Genomic DNA, 20,251 nt, shown 5'->3' on the forward strand with positions numbered 1-20,251 from the left:
CCAATGCTGAATTTCAAACCATAGTCTTCATGCATTTCCCTTTGAACTTCTTTCTGCAGGGATGAGTCAAAATATTACAGGCCAGACATTATATGATAATGGCCTTTCCACAGTAAAAGGTTCATAACAGGCTACAAATAAAAGCAAAATTTAAACACAGAAAGACATAGTTATTTCTTGCACATTGCCTCCCTGATCACTCACCTAAAACGCGAGATGGCTACACCAACTCCAGTTGGGATAAAATGCAGTTCTTCCACAGTTAGACAGCATGCAAAGCACTTGATTGAAGCATAAAATGTAATGCCCCACGTTTTACATTTTTTAAAGCAATATAATTAGATATTTGCATCATTTTGCGGTTATGGGTGTTTGACTGGCCTCGGTCTGGCACAGACATATAAAGCAACAACTTGTACAGTGTAAAAACAGCTAACAGCAATGATCTCATATTCTCTCTGCCGTTTTTAGAGGTTTGTGTGTGTGTGTGTGTGTGTGTGTGTGTGTGTGTGTGTGTGTGTGTGTGTGTGTGTGTGTGTGTGTGTGTGTTTGCATGCGCTGACCATCATACAGTAGACTTTCTATCTCCACCTTCTCTCTCCCTCTTTTCTCCTCCTTCTCCATCTGTCGCCCCGTGACAAACACATGGTGTCTTATTTGGTCAACTCAGCAAGGCCCCCAGCTCTGTGGGCTAGTTGCAAATACACGTGCACACACACACACAAAGAAGCACACACGTGCTGGCTCTCCACCATCTCTCATGCATTGTTGTGCATGAGAGATGGCATAGAGGCATAGAGCCTGCCTCACAAAAATGAGGCAGGCTCTATGAAGAGGTTTATGCGTCACTGGGGCATATAATTTCCAAGCATGGAGGTCAAAGGAAAAAAAAAAGACAAAACAGAATGATAACCCTTAGTAATGGTATTTTAGGGAGCAGACTGTGGTTCATTCAGTTGAAGCTGTCAGCAGGTTCATACTGTGCGCCCTGAAATTGTGCCAGAGTATTAATATAGTCCACTGAGACGTGAAGAAACGAGACAACAGAGCAAAGGAAGAGAAGACTGGAAGAGAAGAAGGCATAAATACTGTTAATTGTGGGCAGAGAAGGTGAAATAGACCTACAAGGATAAAACTTGGCCCTGGCTTTTTATGAACATCATATTTTGGTTCCGGTCTGCACCTTCCACTGCTTGGCAGACATCTGTGTGGGATGTAAAACACCTTTGTGAACAACAGAAGTTCTTGTCTTTGAAGAGATTCAAAGGCAAGGAGACTGCTTAAAAGGCATGGGAGTCAAAGCTTTTCCTTGAGATCTTCACAAAGCGAAAATCAAATCACTTCATCTCTGAATAGAACTTGCAGCATTTTAACACTTTTTTGATAAGTTAATTTTTAAACTCTTCTGGTGAAGCTTCCAAGCACCTATAATTCATTCTAAATATCTGAACTTAAATTGGGAATTAAAAACAAAAACAAAAACGCAAAAATAAAAAAATCATCAGTTGACATTAGCAGTTATAGATTTAGTAACATAAACAGATTGTGCGTGCTGGAACTCTTGGTGAGTGTTAAGCTGATAATGGCATGTACAGTGATAACAGCGTGTAAGAGTTGCACATGCCTGAGTCAGCTAGGGGCAGGGTAATCACAGTAGCGACTGTACAGTGTGGTTGTGTGACATGATGATGTGCTTGTGGAGCGATACAGTCATCATGCTGCCATGCCTGCTCCCGTCAGTCGGCTTGTGTTCTACTGTTTCATCCAAACAGCTTTTAATGCATGCGTTAAGTGCACTTTGAACAGCACTTGAAATGCAGAGTGCGTGTATGCACCTGGGCACCAAAGGTCTGCTGAAGAGCTATCCAGATGTTAGGACAAATAACTCTTCATTACTGAGAGAAACAAAGAATAAATCAAAGTGACGGGCGATGCGTCACTGCTGGCGTATGAAAACTCCACGAACACAACAAGCAACTGATCTGATCAGGGTTGGACAGAACATAAACGAAGACGGTCTGAAACCCCTGTGTTATTTGGGCCCTAATAAAAAAGGGAAAAAGTGTGTTCGTGATCGGCAGTGGTGGCACAGAGGACCACGCCCATCTTATACAGCCTATTTCATTAACCTGCATATATAATTTTCTGTTATATATACATATTACAGTTTTAAAACATGATATAAGTGCTCAGTTCACTTATAATAGTCTAGTTAAAATTCTCATTTCTTCTTGTAGTGTCGTAAACACCAGCACCGAGTTGGAGTTTATTGCCTCTTTCATACATTTTCTGTTTTGTGTCCCATTATAAAAGACACTTGTTTTCCTTTGCCTTTCCATTTGCCAGTTTAAGTCTTATTAACCACTCGAGCTTTCTGCATTGCTTAACGCCATGTATAGCACTGTATGCGGGTGCACGTTTGGTTGCGTCTGTCTGTGTCTGTGCGTGACACTGTTAATTTATGTGTTTGATAACAGCATTTTCCCTCCCTGTGTGAAGTAATAACTCATCTCTGCTCCGTCGTCTGCGAAGTACAGACAGCAGGCTGTAGTAAACTTATCTTAAAGTAATAATCCAACACGTTCTGTGGTTTATTTCGCTGCTGTGTAGCTGATATGACACAACAGTGATTCATGAAGCTTTCACGTTTAGAAACAGCTGTCAAACTGGTCTGGGAAAATCCTTTATCAGCAGTTGATGATTCATTTTATGTTGCCTGCAGAGGAAATGGGTAGTTTGCATGAGAGGCTACAGCTGCCAGACAAATACGAAAGCCACACAGAGACACTTAGATTTTATTAACAGAAACCCAAGACAAAAGGAGCAAATTAACTGGACAGAGCAAGGCAAGCGTGCTGAGAGAAACACAACGTCTCTGTCAGCTTGCTGTCTCCTTTTTTTTTTCCTGTTCTGTGGCTTGAAGGCTCCCCAGATTTAAGTTTCTCAACATTTTGTGTGGCAATATTTTATCCATACAAGCCCATATGGAAAAGAAATAGAAAAAAACGTATAAAACACTTGCATCAGATTTGGCCTACTTCATATAGTGAATCATATAAGGCTTATATGATTTACTCATGAAAGTGGTCACTTTCATATATTGTTTTAATAAGTATCCAAAACATATAAGTTTCATTTATATAATTTTTCAAGGGATCTTATATCTGTTTTCACTCTTGTATGCTTTTCATACAAGTTTCACACAAGACAGATACAAACTTTATAAGATTTATATATCTTTTCCATATGGGAGGACACCAAATATTGCTATTTTATTAGATACATTAAAATAATTGGGGAATATTGCAAACAAGAAGGCATGCTCATGCATCCTGAGATATTGTTAGCCAAGCAAGGGTGAGGGTGTTGCACATTCATGACCACTCGATTGCAAACCGACTGCACAGGTCATGAGCAGTTATGCATGGTGTTCTTTTCAGTAAACTTTAATCAAATAGAATAAAAAGTGTTTTCATTAAGGACTATTTTTAGTGCAGTACTAATGCATATTTAAGCTTTAGTAAATCTTTACAGCAGCAGCACAGTGTGTGTGTTTATCATAATAATGGAACATAGCTGTGGTGTGCTTCATTCATGTGTAACGGATTATAACAACAATGGAGCTGAAGAATGGGATAAAAATAGGCTTGACTGAATGGGCACTTTTGTTACTAAGATTTAGTCATTGTTAGATTTTGTCATTTAAAGAGATTTGTTGACAGTTTGAATGTCAGGATATCGCAATACTAAGAATTTCATTCCAGTGAGTTCACACTGAGAGTCCACACTAGAGCTTCTAATTTTAGCTGTTTAGTAAATACAAGAGGATGACAATGACCTGACGGCAAGCACCCCGGTGTCAGTGAGAAATGATATGTGAGCAGAACAGAATGAGGAATCTAATTCTATAAATCAGTTGACTGTTTTGTGAGCACGTTTATTGGAAACACCTTCACAAATCAAGTGGACCTATTGAGGTCAGCTAAAAATAATCTTCATTTATTGTTAGGGATGGGTATCGAAAACCGGTTCTTGTTGAGAACCGGTTCCCAGTGTTTCAATTTCTTGGAATTGTTTGCCATTTATGCAAACATTCCGTTGCGGAGCGTCATTTACCTGGCAGGAAACATGGCGGCTCAAACGCTCAAAAGTTTGATTATACTTTACGAGAACGGATGACAACAGGGCAACTTGCAATACTTGCAAAGTAGATATTTCATTTAAGGGAGGAAACACTACGAATATGCAAAAACATTTGCTCACAAAACACGCGATAACCTTAAATGAATGTCGTGTTTTTAATTCCGCTCCGGACTCGTGAATCTCAACCCAGCAGCAGCGGTAACGTTTGCACGTCCCCTCCCGTTAATGCGGCAGGTAAATAATCAACTAACAGTGCATATTATGTTAGCGCGATCTGCCTTATTACAAAACCTGCCATTACTGTGCATTTAGGCGACCATGATGAGAGAGACAGACAGAGTCTGGCTCAGATGCTGGCAGTTCTCGCTGCAGTCTACCGGTAGCGTCTCCTTTCAGGCCAGGATAGACGAATGTCACCGAGCAGTGACCAAGTTTGTGGTCAAAGGCTTGAACCCATTTGCCACAGCAGGTGCCCCGATTTTCGGTAAGTGAATGTGTTTAATTGTAGGCAGGGACATTACTGGATATTCTTGTGTAATTGCTACTGAATAATTTATAATTTATATACTTTGTTATTGCTACAGAAGAATATTTATTTTATTATTTTACATTTACAAATTTTTTCCTGGGGACCCTGTGACACCCCATTGAAGAGCCGTAGGCTGGATCTCTTAAGATCTCACTGTTGGGTTTGTAAGGCCATGTTACTCCTAAATTTCTATCTTGTTCAAAGAGAAGATATAAAACAAAGTTCTAAGCTAATCGACCTTAGTGTTCTCCTTTTTTAAAAAGAATCAAGAAGGGAATCAATAAAGAATCGAATCGTTAAACAGAATCGAAAATGGAATCGGAATTGTGAAAATCTTATCAATACCCACCCCTATTTATTGTATATTGGGTATTGTTGCAGTCCCTTTAAAACTATTTTAGCTTCTCTTCGCCAGACCAACAGTGGGGTCGGGCACTGTTGGTTGGTATAGAGTGAAAGCAGGTGGTGTTTGGAAGACAAGAACGAAAAGAATATTGAATCCCAATAAGCATTTTGATGTTAAATAACCACCAGCTGGTGGTCTTTTCTCCATGTCTAGCCATAGTTGAAAACTGTTACATCTCAAATGCCCTCATTACACTTTCTCACAAGATAATGTATTGTTTTCTACTTTCTCATTATTCATTAAAGTCATATTTTTAAGTTTTTTGCTAAAAATAATGAAAAGATGAAAAAAAAACTCACACACATCAGTGGTGCTTCAAACTTGTGACCTCATATGTCTGGGTCAAATACTTTATCCTACTGACGTACCTGCTTTTACATTGAGTGATGGCATTCCTGAGTTTGTTGAAGGGCTGACATTGTGGCCAGAAAGGGAACTTGTAACAGTCCAATGCATTAAGTTGCACGTGGAACAGAAGTAGATGTTTTAAATCATAAACAACTTAAAAAAACAGGCTCTGTAATGCTGGTCTGTGGAGAAGACGTCACTGTGGATGTCTGTTCACAGCCGTATACTAACAATATTAGTTTTTGTTATTTAAAAGAACAAATATAAATTAATTTGATTCCTCTCTTGTAATAATCTTGATGCAATGTTAACAGTTGTCACCAGTGAAATGACACCAGGGATTCAGCCATGTTTCACGCAGCGGAGCTAAGTGGAATGATTTTGTCCTCCATCCTTTTTATTAATTTATTATTCAATAAGGTGCACGGGCAGCTGGAGTACAATGGGCGTTCAAATACACTGCAATTAGAAAAAGCTTCCAAGAGCACACAACAAAACACACATTACCTAGCATCTTTTTCTCTCTCACAACATTGAAGAATCCTCTGATTATTTTAATTGGGGGTTGTTGTGTTTTTTCTTTTTCATTTTGCTTGTGTTTTGTGTGCTTTTGCAGTTTTTTTGTTGCTGGTATTTTCTTAAGTTGTAGTGCATTAGACCTCTCTGGAGCATACCCTAGATGTCACTGAGTCAGAGATGGGCTACACCCTGAACCTGTTGCCAGTCTATTGCAGGGCTAACACAGAGAAACAACCAATCACACTCAAATTCACACCTAAAGCCAGTTTAAAGTCAGCAATTAAGCTAAAATGCATGCTGGATGGAACCCATTCAAGCAAAGGAAAAATATGAAAACTGCACACAGAGAGGGCCCCAGCTGCCCAGTGCTTTCAGATCTTCACTTCTTTTTGCTGTGAGGCAACAGTTTACCCTTATGCTGCCCTCAGTACAATTTCTCCAGGGGGGAATGAACAAACAAAATATTTTGCTGATGCTGTCCTGTCGTCTAATAAGAAAAAAGCCTGCTTTAAGATTTGTGTTCATCTATTTGTATTCAAATGTTATGTCATGTCCGTAACTTGTGTGCACAGTTCTGTTTCCATCGGCATATGTCACCATAATAATAGTGCACTCTAGTTCCTTGATATAAAAAAAAAAAATCTTTGGTCCAAATACTGAATTGTGGAAAGCATTATCATGAGGGAGCGCACACACGCAGAGAGGAGATAAAAGGAAGGTGTGATATGAAGTGAGACTAAATAGCAGTGACTAAAAGCCATGAATGAGAGACTTAGATTCTGAGATGATGCAGGAAATCGGTTACAGATTACTGATTATCTAAAGTGAACATCACCAGTGATCATTTATCCTGCTGCAATGACCACATTTTAATTATTTACTGTAAAATGGAATGTGCTTTTTAAGAAGTGTGTGTGTGTGTGTGTGTGTGCGTATGTGTGCAGTGTTATCAGTTTAAAGGTTTAAATAGATTTCAATTCTTGAATTCTCCAAATATTTCTTTATTAGAGTTGGTAACTATAATATTAAAATCGATTAAAGTTTACTGTGCAGGATAGTTCAGTAAAAGAAATGGGAGTGAGGGAAGGGGGAGGGGAAAGAGGGATTTGTGTGGAAGGAAAAAAAGGAAGAAAAAAAAGGGTTAATGGAAAATAACACCAACAAGAGGGAGAGTGATAGTGTGATAGATACTGAAGAGATGAGAGCTACAGGAAGAGAAGCGGTGCTGTTGCTAAGGCGAGAAGTCCCCTAAACAGTGACAAAAATGGGGGGAGCAGGCTTCAGACCACCAGCACCTCCTGCATGAAAACGGACTCAGTGAAAATTTGGGGGCACTAAAATAAAATTTAAAAATTAAAAAAAGAGGAAATTGTAGGACAGAAAAATTAGATCAAGCAGTTGATAAATGAAACCAGACAATACATGCAGAGCAGATGCATCCATTAGCTGTGCCCACTTACCCAAATAGGGGGCTGGAGCCAGTCCCAGCTGACACAGGTCAGAAAGCAGGGAACACATTTTGGACAGGTCATTAGTATGTGTATATATAGAGTCACCAATTAACCTGTCTTTGGGCTGTGGAAAGAAACCAGGGCACATGGAAGAAACCCAAGCAGGCACGGGCTCAGACTGAAAAAAATCTTTGTTTAATTTCATTACAGCGAATCTGAGCGTCAGTAAAACGACACCACCACATTAAAAGAAGAGTTCCTTTCAGCAAGGCCAACCCTTTATTTTGTCTCCGCGCTTTGCCTTTCCGCCAAATCTCTCCGGACGGAGAGATTTCGCAGGTCTTTCCTCCCCACTGCTGTCAGACTCCATAATAAAGACTTTAACTGATCAAGCACACACATCCATACATATGCAATAATCCTTTCTGTCATTGTTGTATTTTTACTCAGTTGTATATAGTATTTGTATTTGTATTCTATTTTTATCTTATTGTATATAGTATTTTATTCTATTCTGTACAGTTGTGTACTTTATTTATTCTTATTGTATCCTAATTTTTGCCTCATAACTTTTGCACTGTCCACTTCCTGCTGTGACAAAACAAATTTCCCACGTGTGGGACTAATAAAGGTTATCTTATCTTATCTTAAGTTTCACAAAAGTTTGATTGGGAAACGGACAGAAGTGAAAACATGCCTCAGCTCTCGGCTTTTGTGGGAATTATGGTGATGCTTGGCAATACAAAGACACATTCAATAGCAATCAAAGCAGCTTAAAAAGCCTTAACTACTATATATAAATGCTCAACACCCTGCTTTGCTTTGTGAAAGGGTTTGACAGTCGTTGTAGAACCTGGATCTATCCGCTTATCTCTGAAATACGCAGCATAATCAGAGCTGGCATCTTTTTTTAAAATCCCATCAAATAAATTCTCCATATTTTCTCTACATGAGGTTGTGGATGACCTTAAAGATAGTGAGTCACGGCGTTTCTCTGGATTTACTCTAAGGGCTCCTCATTTCACTTATATGACAACGTGACAGACATCCCAGAGTTAAGCTCTTATTTATGGCACGTTTGGCATTTCCATTTCAGCTCCGGCGTTTCTTCATAAACAGCAGACACCTCTGCCTGGCCCAGACAGGCAGGAGTCACTACATGGTGGAGCTGAATCTGCCAAGATACTATTTCATGCATGACATACATGATATGGACAGCAAAAAGTGATATACCAATATGGTGTGGAACAGAGCGTGTTGGAACAGGGGATTTAACTGAAAAGGAAAGTAGAGGGAGAAAACAACATCTGTGTGTGTCTGTGTGTGTGTGTTGGTGTGGGTGGATAAACTAGTTACTCAGCAGCTGTGAAGGTCATTTTCTGCAGTAACCTTCTAGTTGGGTCAAGCATTTTGTTTTAAGTGTGTGTACGTGCGCAGTTGGCCTTGTGGGTGCAGCCTATTAGACGAGCTGCCACGGTATAGTTTTGTTTATTACAAAAGGCATTTTAGAGTTGAGTGTGTGTTTGTATGTGTGTGTGTCCTGCAATAGAATGAGCAGCAAAGTGAGATGACGTTGCTGGACTGGCATCTGTTTGTCTGTGGGACACTTGAGGAGCTGTGAAGTGACAGGAAAGGCTGCCTGGCACCATTAAGAGACGCACGCAATGTGTGCAAGTTTCTGGGTGTGTAGTAAGCAAACACCCAGAGCAAGGGTTTGTAACTTTACATGTAGATGTTTACATTGATTTTCTTGTGCTGTTTCAAAACCATCATGTTGTTTCATTGCAGAGCCCCAACAAGGCTTCTGTTTTACATCCAAAATTAAAATTTGTTGATTTTATGACAATTTTCTTGTGCCCCTAAAAGGGAATAAGAATTTCATTTATTGTGGGGAGAAGGAGCAAAACACATTAGGTTTGATACAGAAACGGTTAACTGAATGAACTGCCCATGAAAGATATGTAAACTGTATATACTGTCAGTGTATACAGATAATGTAAGTATAAAAGATAGGCTACTGTGACAAGAAGAGCATTTCTCCCATCTCGTTTGCCAAGAACTGAATGTGGAATGGAGGGGCGGGTCTGACTGTGAAACCGCATACTCATTGGCTAATGACTTATGATTGACAACATGTTAGCCGGTTTTGTGCCACAGATAATCCTCTGTTTTTGAACATGGTATGACAACGATTTACAAAACAGACTTAATATTTTTTTTATTCAGTGTGACTCACAGTCAGTGACTGAGTCCATGAAGCCATAAGGCAGAGTTTCCAAAGTGTGGGGCCCGCCCCATAGGGGGGGTGCAAAGCCATTGCAGGGGCGGCGTGGTATGAAAAGAAAAAAAAAGAACGCTGCTAGCATAATGGACAGGTTATTGACAGGGCTGCCACACAAACGCAAAGCAGGAGATGAAGCATTGCCAAATATGTTTCCAAACCAACTTCCTTCCAAGCCAAATACTAGAAAATATGGTGAAGCATCTTCCCTTTGACTTCACCTGCACAAGTGCCAAGGTAGGTCTCCCCTGCATAATTGGTTTTCCCTGCATCAAGAGCACGTGCTGGGCTCTCCAAGTCACTGACAAACAGTATTACACATTCTTGATTTTGAACATTTTGGAGACGTTAGCTCTTTAAACAGTAAAGTTACAGTAATAATAATGAATTAGATTTATATAGCGCTTTTCAAGACACCCAAAGCGCTTCCACTATTTTAAATATAATTCCACTATTCATTCACTCTCGCATTCACACACTGGTGGAGGCAAGCTACAGTTGTAGCCACAGCTGCTCTGGGGCGGACTGACAGAAGCGAGGCTGCCATATTGCGCCATCGGCCCCTCTGGCCAACACCAGTAGGCGGTAGAGTAAAGTGTCTTGCCCAAGGACACAACGACCAGGACAGAGAGGCCGGGGATCGAACCGGTGACCTTCCCGTTACAGATGCGCTTCCCAACCCCCTGTTCCATGGTCGCCCACAGTGGGATGCAAATAATATCAGGCTGATCCTGCCACAATTTGTTCACTCGGTTCAAATCACGGACAAACAGTATCCCACAGTTGTTTATGTCTTTGAACCCATTTTGCACAGAGAAGCATTTTTTTTAAATGTATTGATAGCAATGTTGAATATTATTACATGAAAAAAACAACTACACGTAAAATAATCACACCGTGACGCCTCTGCCTTTGTAAATGGAGGGACAGTAGCTGCCTGCATGTATGTAAGCATGTAAAACCTGAAGATAGTCAGATTAACAGTATTTTGTCTCTATCTGCCATTCTGCAATTCATCTCATGTAAACAATAACGTGGCGCACAGTGTGACATAAAAAAGGTACAAACCTTTGATGAACTCTGTATTCTTTGTCCACACGTAAATGCAAAAAAGGAGTTTCCAGTGATTCAAAACTCCGTTTACATGTGGACAAAAGGCCCAAACGCATAGAAACAGCTGCGTTTTCAAAAATACCCATGTAGGTGTGCACGTAGCGTAAAAGAGTTAGTAGTGTATTTTATTACTACCTGTAATTTATTGCAATGTACTTGTATCTGCTTAATTGTTTACTAAGTGATTGAGGTGTGAAATAAACTGGGGGGCTGTTTAGGTGGTGGGGGGCGAAACAAAGGGGGGCCTAGCAAAATAAGTTAGGGAACCACTGTAATAAGGTATGTGTGAGAGAGATCAAGATCAAGACTTCTTTTGAACGGCAACTCTTTTTGCCGCCATAGCTATCGCCACCTGGTGGCATTCAGATAGAGTGCAAGTTTTAAGTCACGTTTACGTATATATATTTATATATACATTTTTTAAAAGGGTGTAACCATCTTTATCTCTGCTGTAAAAAGGAGCATTCTAGCATTGGAGCTAGTGGGGAGGCACTTGATTTTAATGCAAGTCTCAAATGGCCATTCAAGAAGTTGTACAGTAGCTATTGGCTTTCAGAAACGGCTGGATGCCTCTTTAAACAAAACAAACAAACAAAAAAAGATACTCAACAAAATTATTTTCCAAACTGTGATGATCGTGGTTATTGCCTTGCAAGAAACACATACCATTCGGAATAGTAAAAGGAAAATCAAAAACAATTAATGTCATAATGAGTTGCTGCTGGAAACACAGAGTTAAAACACAAACTATCCACCCTCACGCTCAGAGAATGGCAGTTATACCTCAGCGTATGGCTCGGGAACAATGTCGCACCTGTGGATGAGGGCGTGTGTGCTCGACAAAAGGAAGAAAACGGGGCTGAAAGGGTGCGATAGCGGGTGTGTGTGTTTGTAAGTGAATAGATACAGGTGTCTCATTTCCTCTTCTTGATGACGCACAATAGGGAAAAGGCCGAGCGCCTACATGTATGTGCGCATGTACCGCATGTGTTTTTAACAGTGTGTCTCTCGGGGATGTTTGACAGTCCGGTTGAGGTGTGGGCTTGTTTGTGCGGCACCACATGGGAGCTGGGAAAATCCTCAGGTGTCTTTGTGCATTGGAGTCATGATCACAGATTGTGTCAATCAAAAGCGCTGAACTACGGTTTTTGGCAGCAAATTTCTGAAATGACCTTAACTCAAATCAAATCAAATCTACCCGGTCTTTCCTCGGATGGGTGTGAAGGGGTGGGGGGGCTGCGGCCTCAGGGGTCCTTCGGGCAGGTCCTCTGGCAGCTGTCTGGTTGCTATGGCACTGATCTCCCTCTCACAAACACACACACAGGAAAAGCAATGTATGAAGAGAAAAGGGGCTGAGGGGAGGGCTTCAGTTTAACTGCCGTGTTTATTGCTGCTATTCCCTGGCTGATGTCAAACAATTACTGAAGCATCTTATCTGCTCAAACCTCTTTGCTTTTTTCTTCTTTGTTTCTTGCATTTCTCTAATTGCCTCTGTGTAAGAGGAGCCTGGGACAGTCTGTTTCAGCTACACAACAACATTCATCTTTTTAATATTATCGCCACTCTGACCCAGACATGCTGCAGCAGATGTGCAGTATGAATTGTTTTTCTGCTGCATCAGGCTGCGGCTTGTGTGCCTACGTCCTTGTCTGTCTACAAAGTTTTATCTACGCTGCTGTGTGAACACGTGACTGTGCCATTAAGCCCACAGTATTTGTTTTGAGGAATGAAAACAGAAAACGTAATTACCTCATTATTTCCTTATATTTGTTGTTTCACTTCAACTTAAAATACTCCTGCTTTCACATCTCTGCTTTTAGATTTGTGTCTAAACACAGTCATGAATGATGGAACTAAAGGGAGAGCGATTAACCAGCAAAGTTCAAGGAAGTAAAACAGGTAAAAAACGTCCTTATGAAAAGGAATTAATAAGCTACTGAAAGTGATGCAGCTACTCAAACATTCACTCACTCGCTGTCAGTCAGCTCGTTAGTTCATAGAGGAAGAAGAACAGGTGGCCAAAGATGGAAAGGGAACATTTTGGATCGATATATTCTGGGAAGATGACTGATTTGGTGGTGTTTACTGAAGTGAGACAACTGAGAGGGAACTGGCTCTGGCTAAAGCCGGGGAGAACAGCGGAGTAAGTGTTCACTGGAAGGATGGCAGGCGAGCGTGCAGTTTTTTAGTTCTCCAAGAGGTGTATTGGAGAAAATAGATAGCAGAAAAGCTTAACTGGAGGCAAAGAACAAGAAATGCAGTGTGAAAAATATGTGTTATGTATTTCCACATGAGTGCAAGGGGAAAAAAGCATGTAGAATTTCTTAAAATTGCCCTTTTTTTCTTTCATGAGGTCTCAATGAATCTCCCCTTCATTTTCTTGAGACTACATTTCAATTTGGATGCCCTTGGCAACAGCACAGCAGGCAATAGGATGATAAGGCTGTTTGAATTGAGATTTCACACTGAGACAAAGAGTTAGTGACTGAGTGTGTACTCAGGGGTGGGTGCGTGGCTGTGGGAGTACATGCCTGTGTCTAGAAAGGAAATCATAAAATCAAGCACAAAATAGGACAAGGTCAGGAAGATTGATATAAAATTATTAACAAGGTAGAAACAAGGACAGGGAGCGATAGAGAGAGGAATACAGTGGAGGAGGAGGAGGAAAAGGAGGAGAGAAGGCGGTACCTTGTGTTCCCCAGCCTATCAGATTGTGGAAGGTGGGGCCTGGATGACAGGAAGGAGGGAGCAGAGGAGCAGCAGACAGAGAAGGAGAAGAAGAAGAGCACGTTAGAGAAAGAAGGGAGAGGTGGGAAGGTAGAGGTAGGCAGACGGGGAGATGCGGTGCTACAGTGAGCGTGTCCGTGAGCCTGCAAGTCTTCATCCTATCACCAGCGACCACAGTGTGCTATGGAGCTGTGATGTACAGATTCACTGCAGGAGCAGGGAATGCAGATAGGAGTTCACCTTGAGCTGGAGTCCGGCAGTGCCACTCTGGACCTTTGGGATTACAAAAAAACATTTGCTGAAGAAGAACAGCTGAGGTTTCATCAGACTTGACAGGCTGCCAGATTCTTTAACTTTGGGATTACTGGTCCAGACTCCCAGCAGAAGGTCTCACTGCCGAGACAGAGGCCAGAATTCAAACAGGTTCTCATTTTGGAGACTCACCTTCTGTCCGCAAGCCGGACATCATACAGAAGAGGCTGTCGCATCCATTGATCAAACTGGATCCCCGCAAAGCCACCACCAAGCAGGTCCTGCACGCCAGGAAGCCTGAAGGCAGCCTGACCTTGGACCAGCTATCACCCGAACCCCTGCTGGCACCACCAGAAACGTCCGGCATGTCTCAGACCGGAGGACGGCTTCACAACAAAAAAGCTGGCATCCGGGCCGCCGTGATCCTCATCGGACTCCTTCACAAGTCTCGCAAAGTCAAGGAGAAGGAGCGGGAGAGAGAGGAAAGCGAAGGGTGGGTGAAGTTTGTACATTAAGCAAGGGTGGCGTGCTGGGTAGGTAATTCTGTGGACAGGCGGGCAGTCCGCAGTGCAGTGTCAAGCTGGGTTTGTGTGGGAAAACTTTATTAAGTCTGTAATGTCTTTGTTATTCCAGAGCCACAGGGCACTTTGAGCTCTGTATGGTTGAGTGCAGTTTTATTATAGGTTCATTTTGTCAAGTGTGTCCTTGCGTGTGAGTGTGTTTTTAGCGTCTTGTTGACTGTGCTCACACTTGTATCTGGGTCAGTTTGAATGACGGTAAGGAGAGAGAAAGGTTGTGAGGAGTTTAGGTGAACGGAGGTGTGCTCGGAGTGCTTTTCAAGAGGGGCTCTGAGAATAAAAGCTTCCCTGCAAAGGGAGAGGAACATGGACAAAAGGAGGTTGAGGTCTGGATATAGAAAGACTCTCTATATCCAGACCTTAAGAGTTACTGCTGTACACACACAAGCATTAGTGTGCACTTGTTGATGTCTGTTATATATCTGTCTCAATGCTTTAGCATGGGGGGAGCATAGGCACACATTTTTAGGCTGACAGGCTGAGGAGTTCAGTAGGTAAGCTGCACCACAATTTCATGCTTTCCTTTAAGAAAGGCTTTTGAAACCCTGCTTCCTTAAAAAAACGCCCATCCAAAAGCATCCCCATGTGTGTGGAGGGGGTTTCCCCACATGCTGTGTTGAAGACTGATCATCTTACTGCTAACACTACCTCGGTTGAGTGCAGTCAATAAGACCCCTGAGAATGTTCTACCTGCTAACAAAAAGTGTTTGAGGTTGTCTGGGTCGAGACCGCCCCCACCCCGGCAGAGGGGAGCTAACATCAGCAGCCGTGCTCCCGCAGTTTAACTGGAATCTGAAGAGATGGCTGGAGATTGGAGTTCGCCTGTTCAATATTGTCTTGGTGCAAGGTGTGTGTGTGTGTGTGTGTGTGTGTGTGTGTGTGTGTGTGTGTGTGTGTGTGTGTGTGTGTGTGTGTGTGTGTGTAAAGATCAGATATGCAGCACAAGATGCACTTTGCTATTTTGTTGTAATGGTCTGGCCCAAAATAGGCTGTATTAAAATAGACTGTACTCTGCAAATGCTTCAAAAGTTTATGTGACCTCTCTCTCCCGCTCTCTCTCACTCACTGTAATTTAGTTTAACATTAAGTATAAAATTAACTCTGAGCAGCAAGACTGGATTAGCAAAAATGCAAATCTGGCCTCAGACTTCCTGGACACAGAAATTGTAATGTTATCTAGACTATTATCTAATAATGATATGATAAGTGGTGGGGTTCCTATACACAATGACTCCAACAGTTATATTTTTGCCCCAAGGGATCTTTCATTGATCAGTCCAGCCATGCCTGGAGTAATGATTGCCTGCACTGTTACACAGATATACACAGGCAAGCGCACAAATACACTTTTGTTTTCATTTGTTTTTGCACATTTCTCATGTGCTTCCAAAATGATTTATGATTTTGATTCTGTGTTGTTTTGTTTTTTTTGCCCTTTAGCCAAATGAAAACAGTAAAACCATATCTGGACAGTGGAAATAGCCGCAAGCCACAACACAGTCCCACTGCTAGTACTTCCATTACTGTGACTGTGTCACATAATGATCTAGGCACAATTGCCAACAATTTTTAAGGTGTCTTATTCCAAGTGTTGGTTATTACGTGCATGATTGCATCCATTCAGACTTCTCATACTACTATTTCTCTCAGCTGTACTTGAGCCATTGTAATTTCAGTGGCCTTAAAGCAAGGATGTTCTAACTATTAATACAAGGAAAAGTGAAAATATAAAAAAGGTGACTGATTACTGTTATTAGAGCTGAACTTTTCTAACTACATAATAATAGGTGAGATTGCTTAGGCTGCTGGAAAAGAGTAACTTATTGGGGATTTTTTACATTTACACTGCTTCACTCTTTAGCAAAGAATTAAAAGTACATATATATATTTGATCCAGTTTTCTAATTTTCATTAATACAACACATATGAAAAGAGCTTGTGCTCTATGCCTGTCTCCAAAGCATTTCTTTATTTCTGCTCTTATAGAGTCATTCTCTGTACTTGGTCCCCATTAAGCTGAACAGCATGAGTTCTGCTGCTTGTATCTGAATATTTATTTTACTGGCGATACATTAATGTCCTTTACAGCTCATTTAGCTCTAGCTGCACACCTGCTTTGTATTTGTGTGTACATGTTTGTGTACGCACTGTCCGTCCCATTGTATGTGAACCCTCATATGCATCATTCAAGCTATTGAAAACACTTATACAAACTGATGTGCAGTTCTGGTGAAATTTCCCCAGTGCTCCAGTCTGTTCGTGTGTTATCTGTGTGTGTGTGTTAGTATGAGCAACAGCATCATGCGTGATGCTAGAGTGCTTATTTAGGCCTAATCCATAATCACAGTATGCGGCTTCCTGTTCAAACTGTGTTGCCCCCTCTAAGATCAAAAGTTTTAAATAACACAATTGAAAATATATGCACTGTGCCTGTCTATATGTCGATATATTTACTCAAAATGCTTTTTCTGATGATTAAAAATGCATGCAGAGGTTCACTGTGTATAATTTATTCACTGATAATCAATGATTACTACTGTCTATAACTACAAGTATGTCTTTCATGCAGATATTTTTCTCTTGGGGTTTTCTAAAGGTGCAAAGGAAAACTTTATTTTGCATCTACTATTCAAATCTTTCAAGGATGTTAAAAATTCTCTTGCATATTTCAGTTTACAAGGTTAGCCTGACTCATCACAGTAACCTTAGCATCTTCCTGTCATTTGTGCTTCTTTATTAACACTTTATCTGGCAAATCTGTTTTATTTTCATCTGTAAGTAAATTAGAGCAAGTCTCTTAAAAGTTGTTACCTGTAAAATCATTATTACTGTGGGAAAAATGTATGGTTAAATGTATTGGGCCACACCTCTTAATCTTTCAATTCAAGCGTTTGTAGTCCCACTGCCACAGGTGTGTACAATCACACTCTTAGCTATGTGGCCTGCTTTTACAAATAAGTATTTTAATGAAATGTCTTTCCTCCTACTCTACATATTCCACAATCAACTGGAAGTGGTTAAAAGCGGTTTTCAGAAATATACTTAAATATGCTTACATACATATCTAATAATACTCTTAGTATTATTACAAAGGTGACGTCTGGGAACAACAGCAACTCTGTCATGAAATGCCAGAACATGTAAAGTTACACTGCGGGTTCACCGAGTACCTAAAAGTCTGCAATGCTCTGCTGATTGACTAACTGCAGAGCTCCAAACTTTCTCTAGCATTAACATCAGCAGAAAAACTGTGTACCAGGAGCTTCATGTATGGATTTGCATGGTCAAGCAGTTCCTATAGGAGTAATGTGTATCGTGTTGTTTATATAGTGTACAGGTATCATTGATTTTGACATACTGTACTACACTAACAGTTGGACTGAGGATACAAGATAGACTGCGCTGTCATAAGTGACAAATAAATATGAACCTCAGTTGTTATCATACACAGCAAATCCAGCAAATTAACACTGTCAGATTTGATTTCAACACTATTAAAGTGTCTATATGGGTCCACACCAGAGCGTTTTAATTTAACTCTTTTTGGAGAGTTAACTCTGATTTAGTGTTAAATACTGAATCTGTCTAAAGCTGACAATGTAACACTTATTAACACTAAGTGTTAAGAGTTTATATATCAACTCTGATAGAGTATTTTATTTTAACTATATATGAGTTATTTTCTAATCATTCTAAAAATTGTAATTTTTACTTTTCTGAACTTTTAGAAATTCCTTGGGAAACAAACATTTATTAAAAAGAGGCAATGTTTTTCTGAAAAACATTTATTTTTGAACTGTGCACCACAATTTCAAAACATTTTCTAAAACATGTAACAATATGGAACAATGTACATGCTCTCGCTTTCATTAGAATATTGTTTATCAAAGGGTCTGACGTAGGTAAGCTGGTCAAAGCAAATAACAGCATGCTCTTTTCTTCAATACAATATGCACGTCCTCCATTCATCACTTTGTTTAACTTTAAAATACTCCTGCACTTCCCCATATTCCACCTCTGCAAGCAGGTGGAAATTCAAAATTTAAATGAGTTATGCAGTATTTAATTGCACAAATAGTCTGGTAAACAATTGCAACACTGTAAAAAAAAGAATAATTTTGAGCCTAACTTGTGTAAAGTATTTTCCCAAAATACAATCCTAGATACGAATCCATTGCCCATATTTAAACCCAATATTCTACCCAGAACACGTTTGTTAAAATGGTGCTCGCTTAAACAACTGAAGAACACAGACAACAGTTAATGCCGAAATAAATTTAAAACCTGTCTTTTTAATTTTTACCTAAATCATATGCTCAAAACTCTGAAGGGATTTAAATGTTAGCCTAGAACCCAGTCAGCACATCTGCTACTGCCGTTTGCTAGATAGTTTTCAGGCTTCATGTAGCGCCATAATTTTATGCCAACAGTTCACAGACTTAAAATTGTTTTAGGTGTATTTGAGTTAGCAAAAAATTGGACTGAATATTCATATGCAAGCTTTTTTTTAAGGCTATAGTATTTGCCCGCAAACAATAAATTCCAGCGAGCTAAAACAGATGCTATCTCCGAGCAACGTGGCTAATGCCTTACACACTTTTGTCTCAACTCAAAGGAGCCACAGAAGTAAAAAGCTAATAATAATGACTAAAACAATCTCAGAAAAAAATGACTTACCAAGTGTGGCAAACAACTCTGGAGAGCAACATGCTCTGAAATGGCTTTGCTTCAGCTTTGGTTGGAACCTGTGATGCTGGGGGCGGAGCCTGTGAATTTACACTATAAGTGTCATAACCCCTTTAGGGGGTCAAGAGTTAACATTTCCATTGTAACACCTCCAGAGTTGATATCGAAACACTAATTTTTAACACTTGATTTTAACTAATATTATTTTCAGAGTTACATTAAAATAGTCTGACTCTACTTTGAGTAAAATTAACCCTACTTTTGCGTGAAGTCTGCTAACACCAAAACATTTAACACTTTTGAATTTGCTGTGAATTCGCTGAGAACGTCAAGTCTAGTGAGGTGATCGAGAGCGCCTTCCGAGCCCTCAGCGCTGAAAACAAACCCTACGTCACTAAAGAGGAGCTCTACCAGAACCTGACTAAAGAGCAGGCAGACTACTGTCTGTCACACATGAAGCCCTACCTCGACAGCAAGGGCCGCGAGCTGCGGTCAGCTCTCGACTTTGTCGAATTCACTCGCTCGCTCTTTGTCAACTGATCCTTTCCCTTAAAATCCAGAGAAGTTAGAGGGTTGCCTTTGATTTTATGTACATTAGTAATATACAGTTTTTAATATGTGAGAATTAATGTTGTTTTTGGTAGATTTTGATGCCAAGCTTGTAGTTTCCTGTTTGTTTCCACCTCCCTTGGAAAGTTATGCCAAAAAGCTGCAGTTTCCTGTTTAGTCTTCTGCACAAAGTTATATTGTACTATTAATATTTTCATCTGATTCTAAACAAGAAAGCAAATACGCATACTTCTCAAAATGTCAGGCTACTCCTTTGTCTACGAAAAGGGTAATACATGCACATTGATTCCAACACAATTATTAAAAATGACAATTCAGCCCCAGTTGGATCGTTCTCATGTCAAAATGTCAGGCTAGTAAGCTCCTTAAACAACAGGTATGGATAACCATCTAATCTGCACAGGGTCTTAAACAACTGAGAGAAATTCAACAATAAAAGCCTAGTCAATCATTACTCTAGTCTTATCATTCCTCATAAACCTTCATCTGTATCTCAGATTCCTTCTAGTTTAAACTGTTGATTCAGCCAGCATATCAGAGTGGCTGGAAACACTCTCCCTCAAAAATCCAGTCTCTTTACAGATCCTCACAAGGTTTTTCTCACCTTACATATATTATTTATAATAACAACTGTCACAGGAATGATGA

At 40.3% G+C, this 20,251-nt stretch overlaps 1 protein-coding gene across 6 annotated transcripts in view; it reads left to right on the top strand.

The window, feature by feature from the left end:
- Positions 1-20,251, top strand: part of rap1gap2a (RAP1 GTPase activating protein 2a) — a 96,975-nt gene that overhangs the window by 43,877 nt on the left and 32,847 nt on the right. Inside the window, exon 1 of one of the 6 annotated variants that reach the window (XM_014339168.2) lies at positions 13,406-14,262. The exons of the other annotated variants lie outside the window; for them this stretch is intronic. Within the exon in view, the coding sequence (XP_014194654.1) occupies positions 14,135-14,262 (128 nt within the window). The 5' untranslated portion in view covers positions 13,406-14,134. Of the gene's footprint in view, positions 1-13,405; positions 14,263-20,251 lie in introns of those variants that run through there. 6 annotated transcript variants of the gene reach the window in all.

Source organism: Haplochromis burtoni, unplaced genomic scaffold (genome assembly GCF_018398535.1).
Source record: "Haplochromis burtoni strain Fernald_Lab_line unplaced genomic scaffold, NCSU_Asbu1 Contig_270, whole genome shotgun sequence".
Taxonomy (NCBI): Eukaryota; Metazoa; Chordata; class Actinopteri; order Cichliformes; family Cichlidae; genus Haplochromis; species Haplochromis burtoni.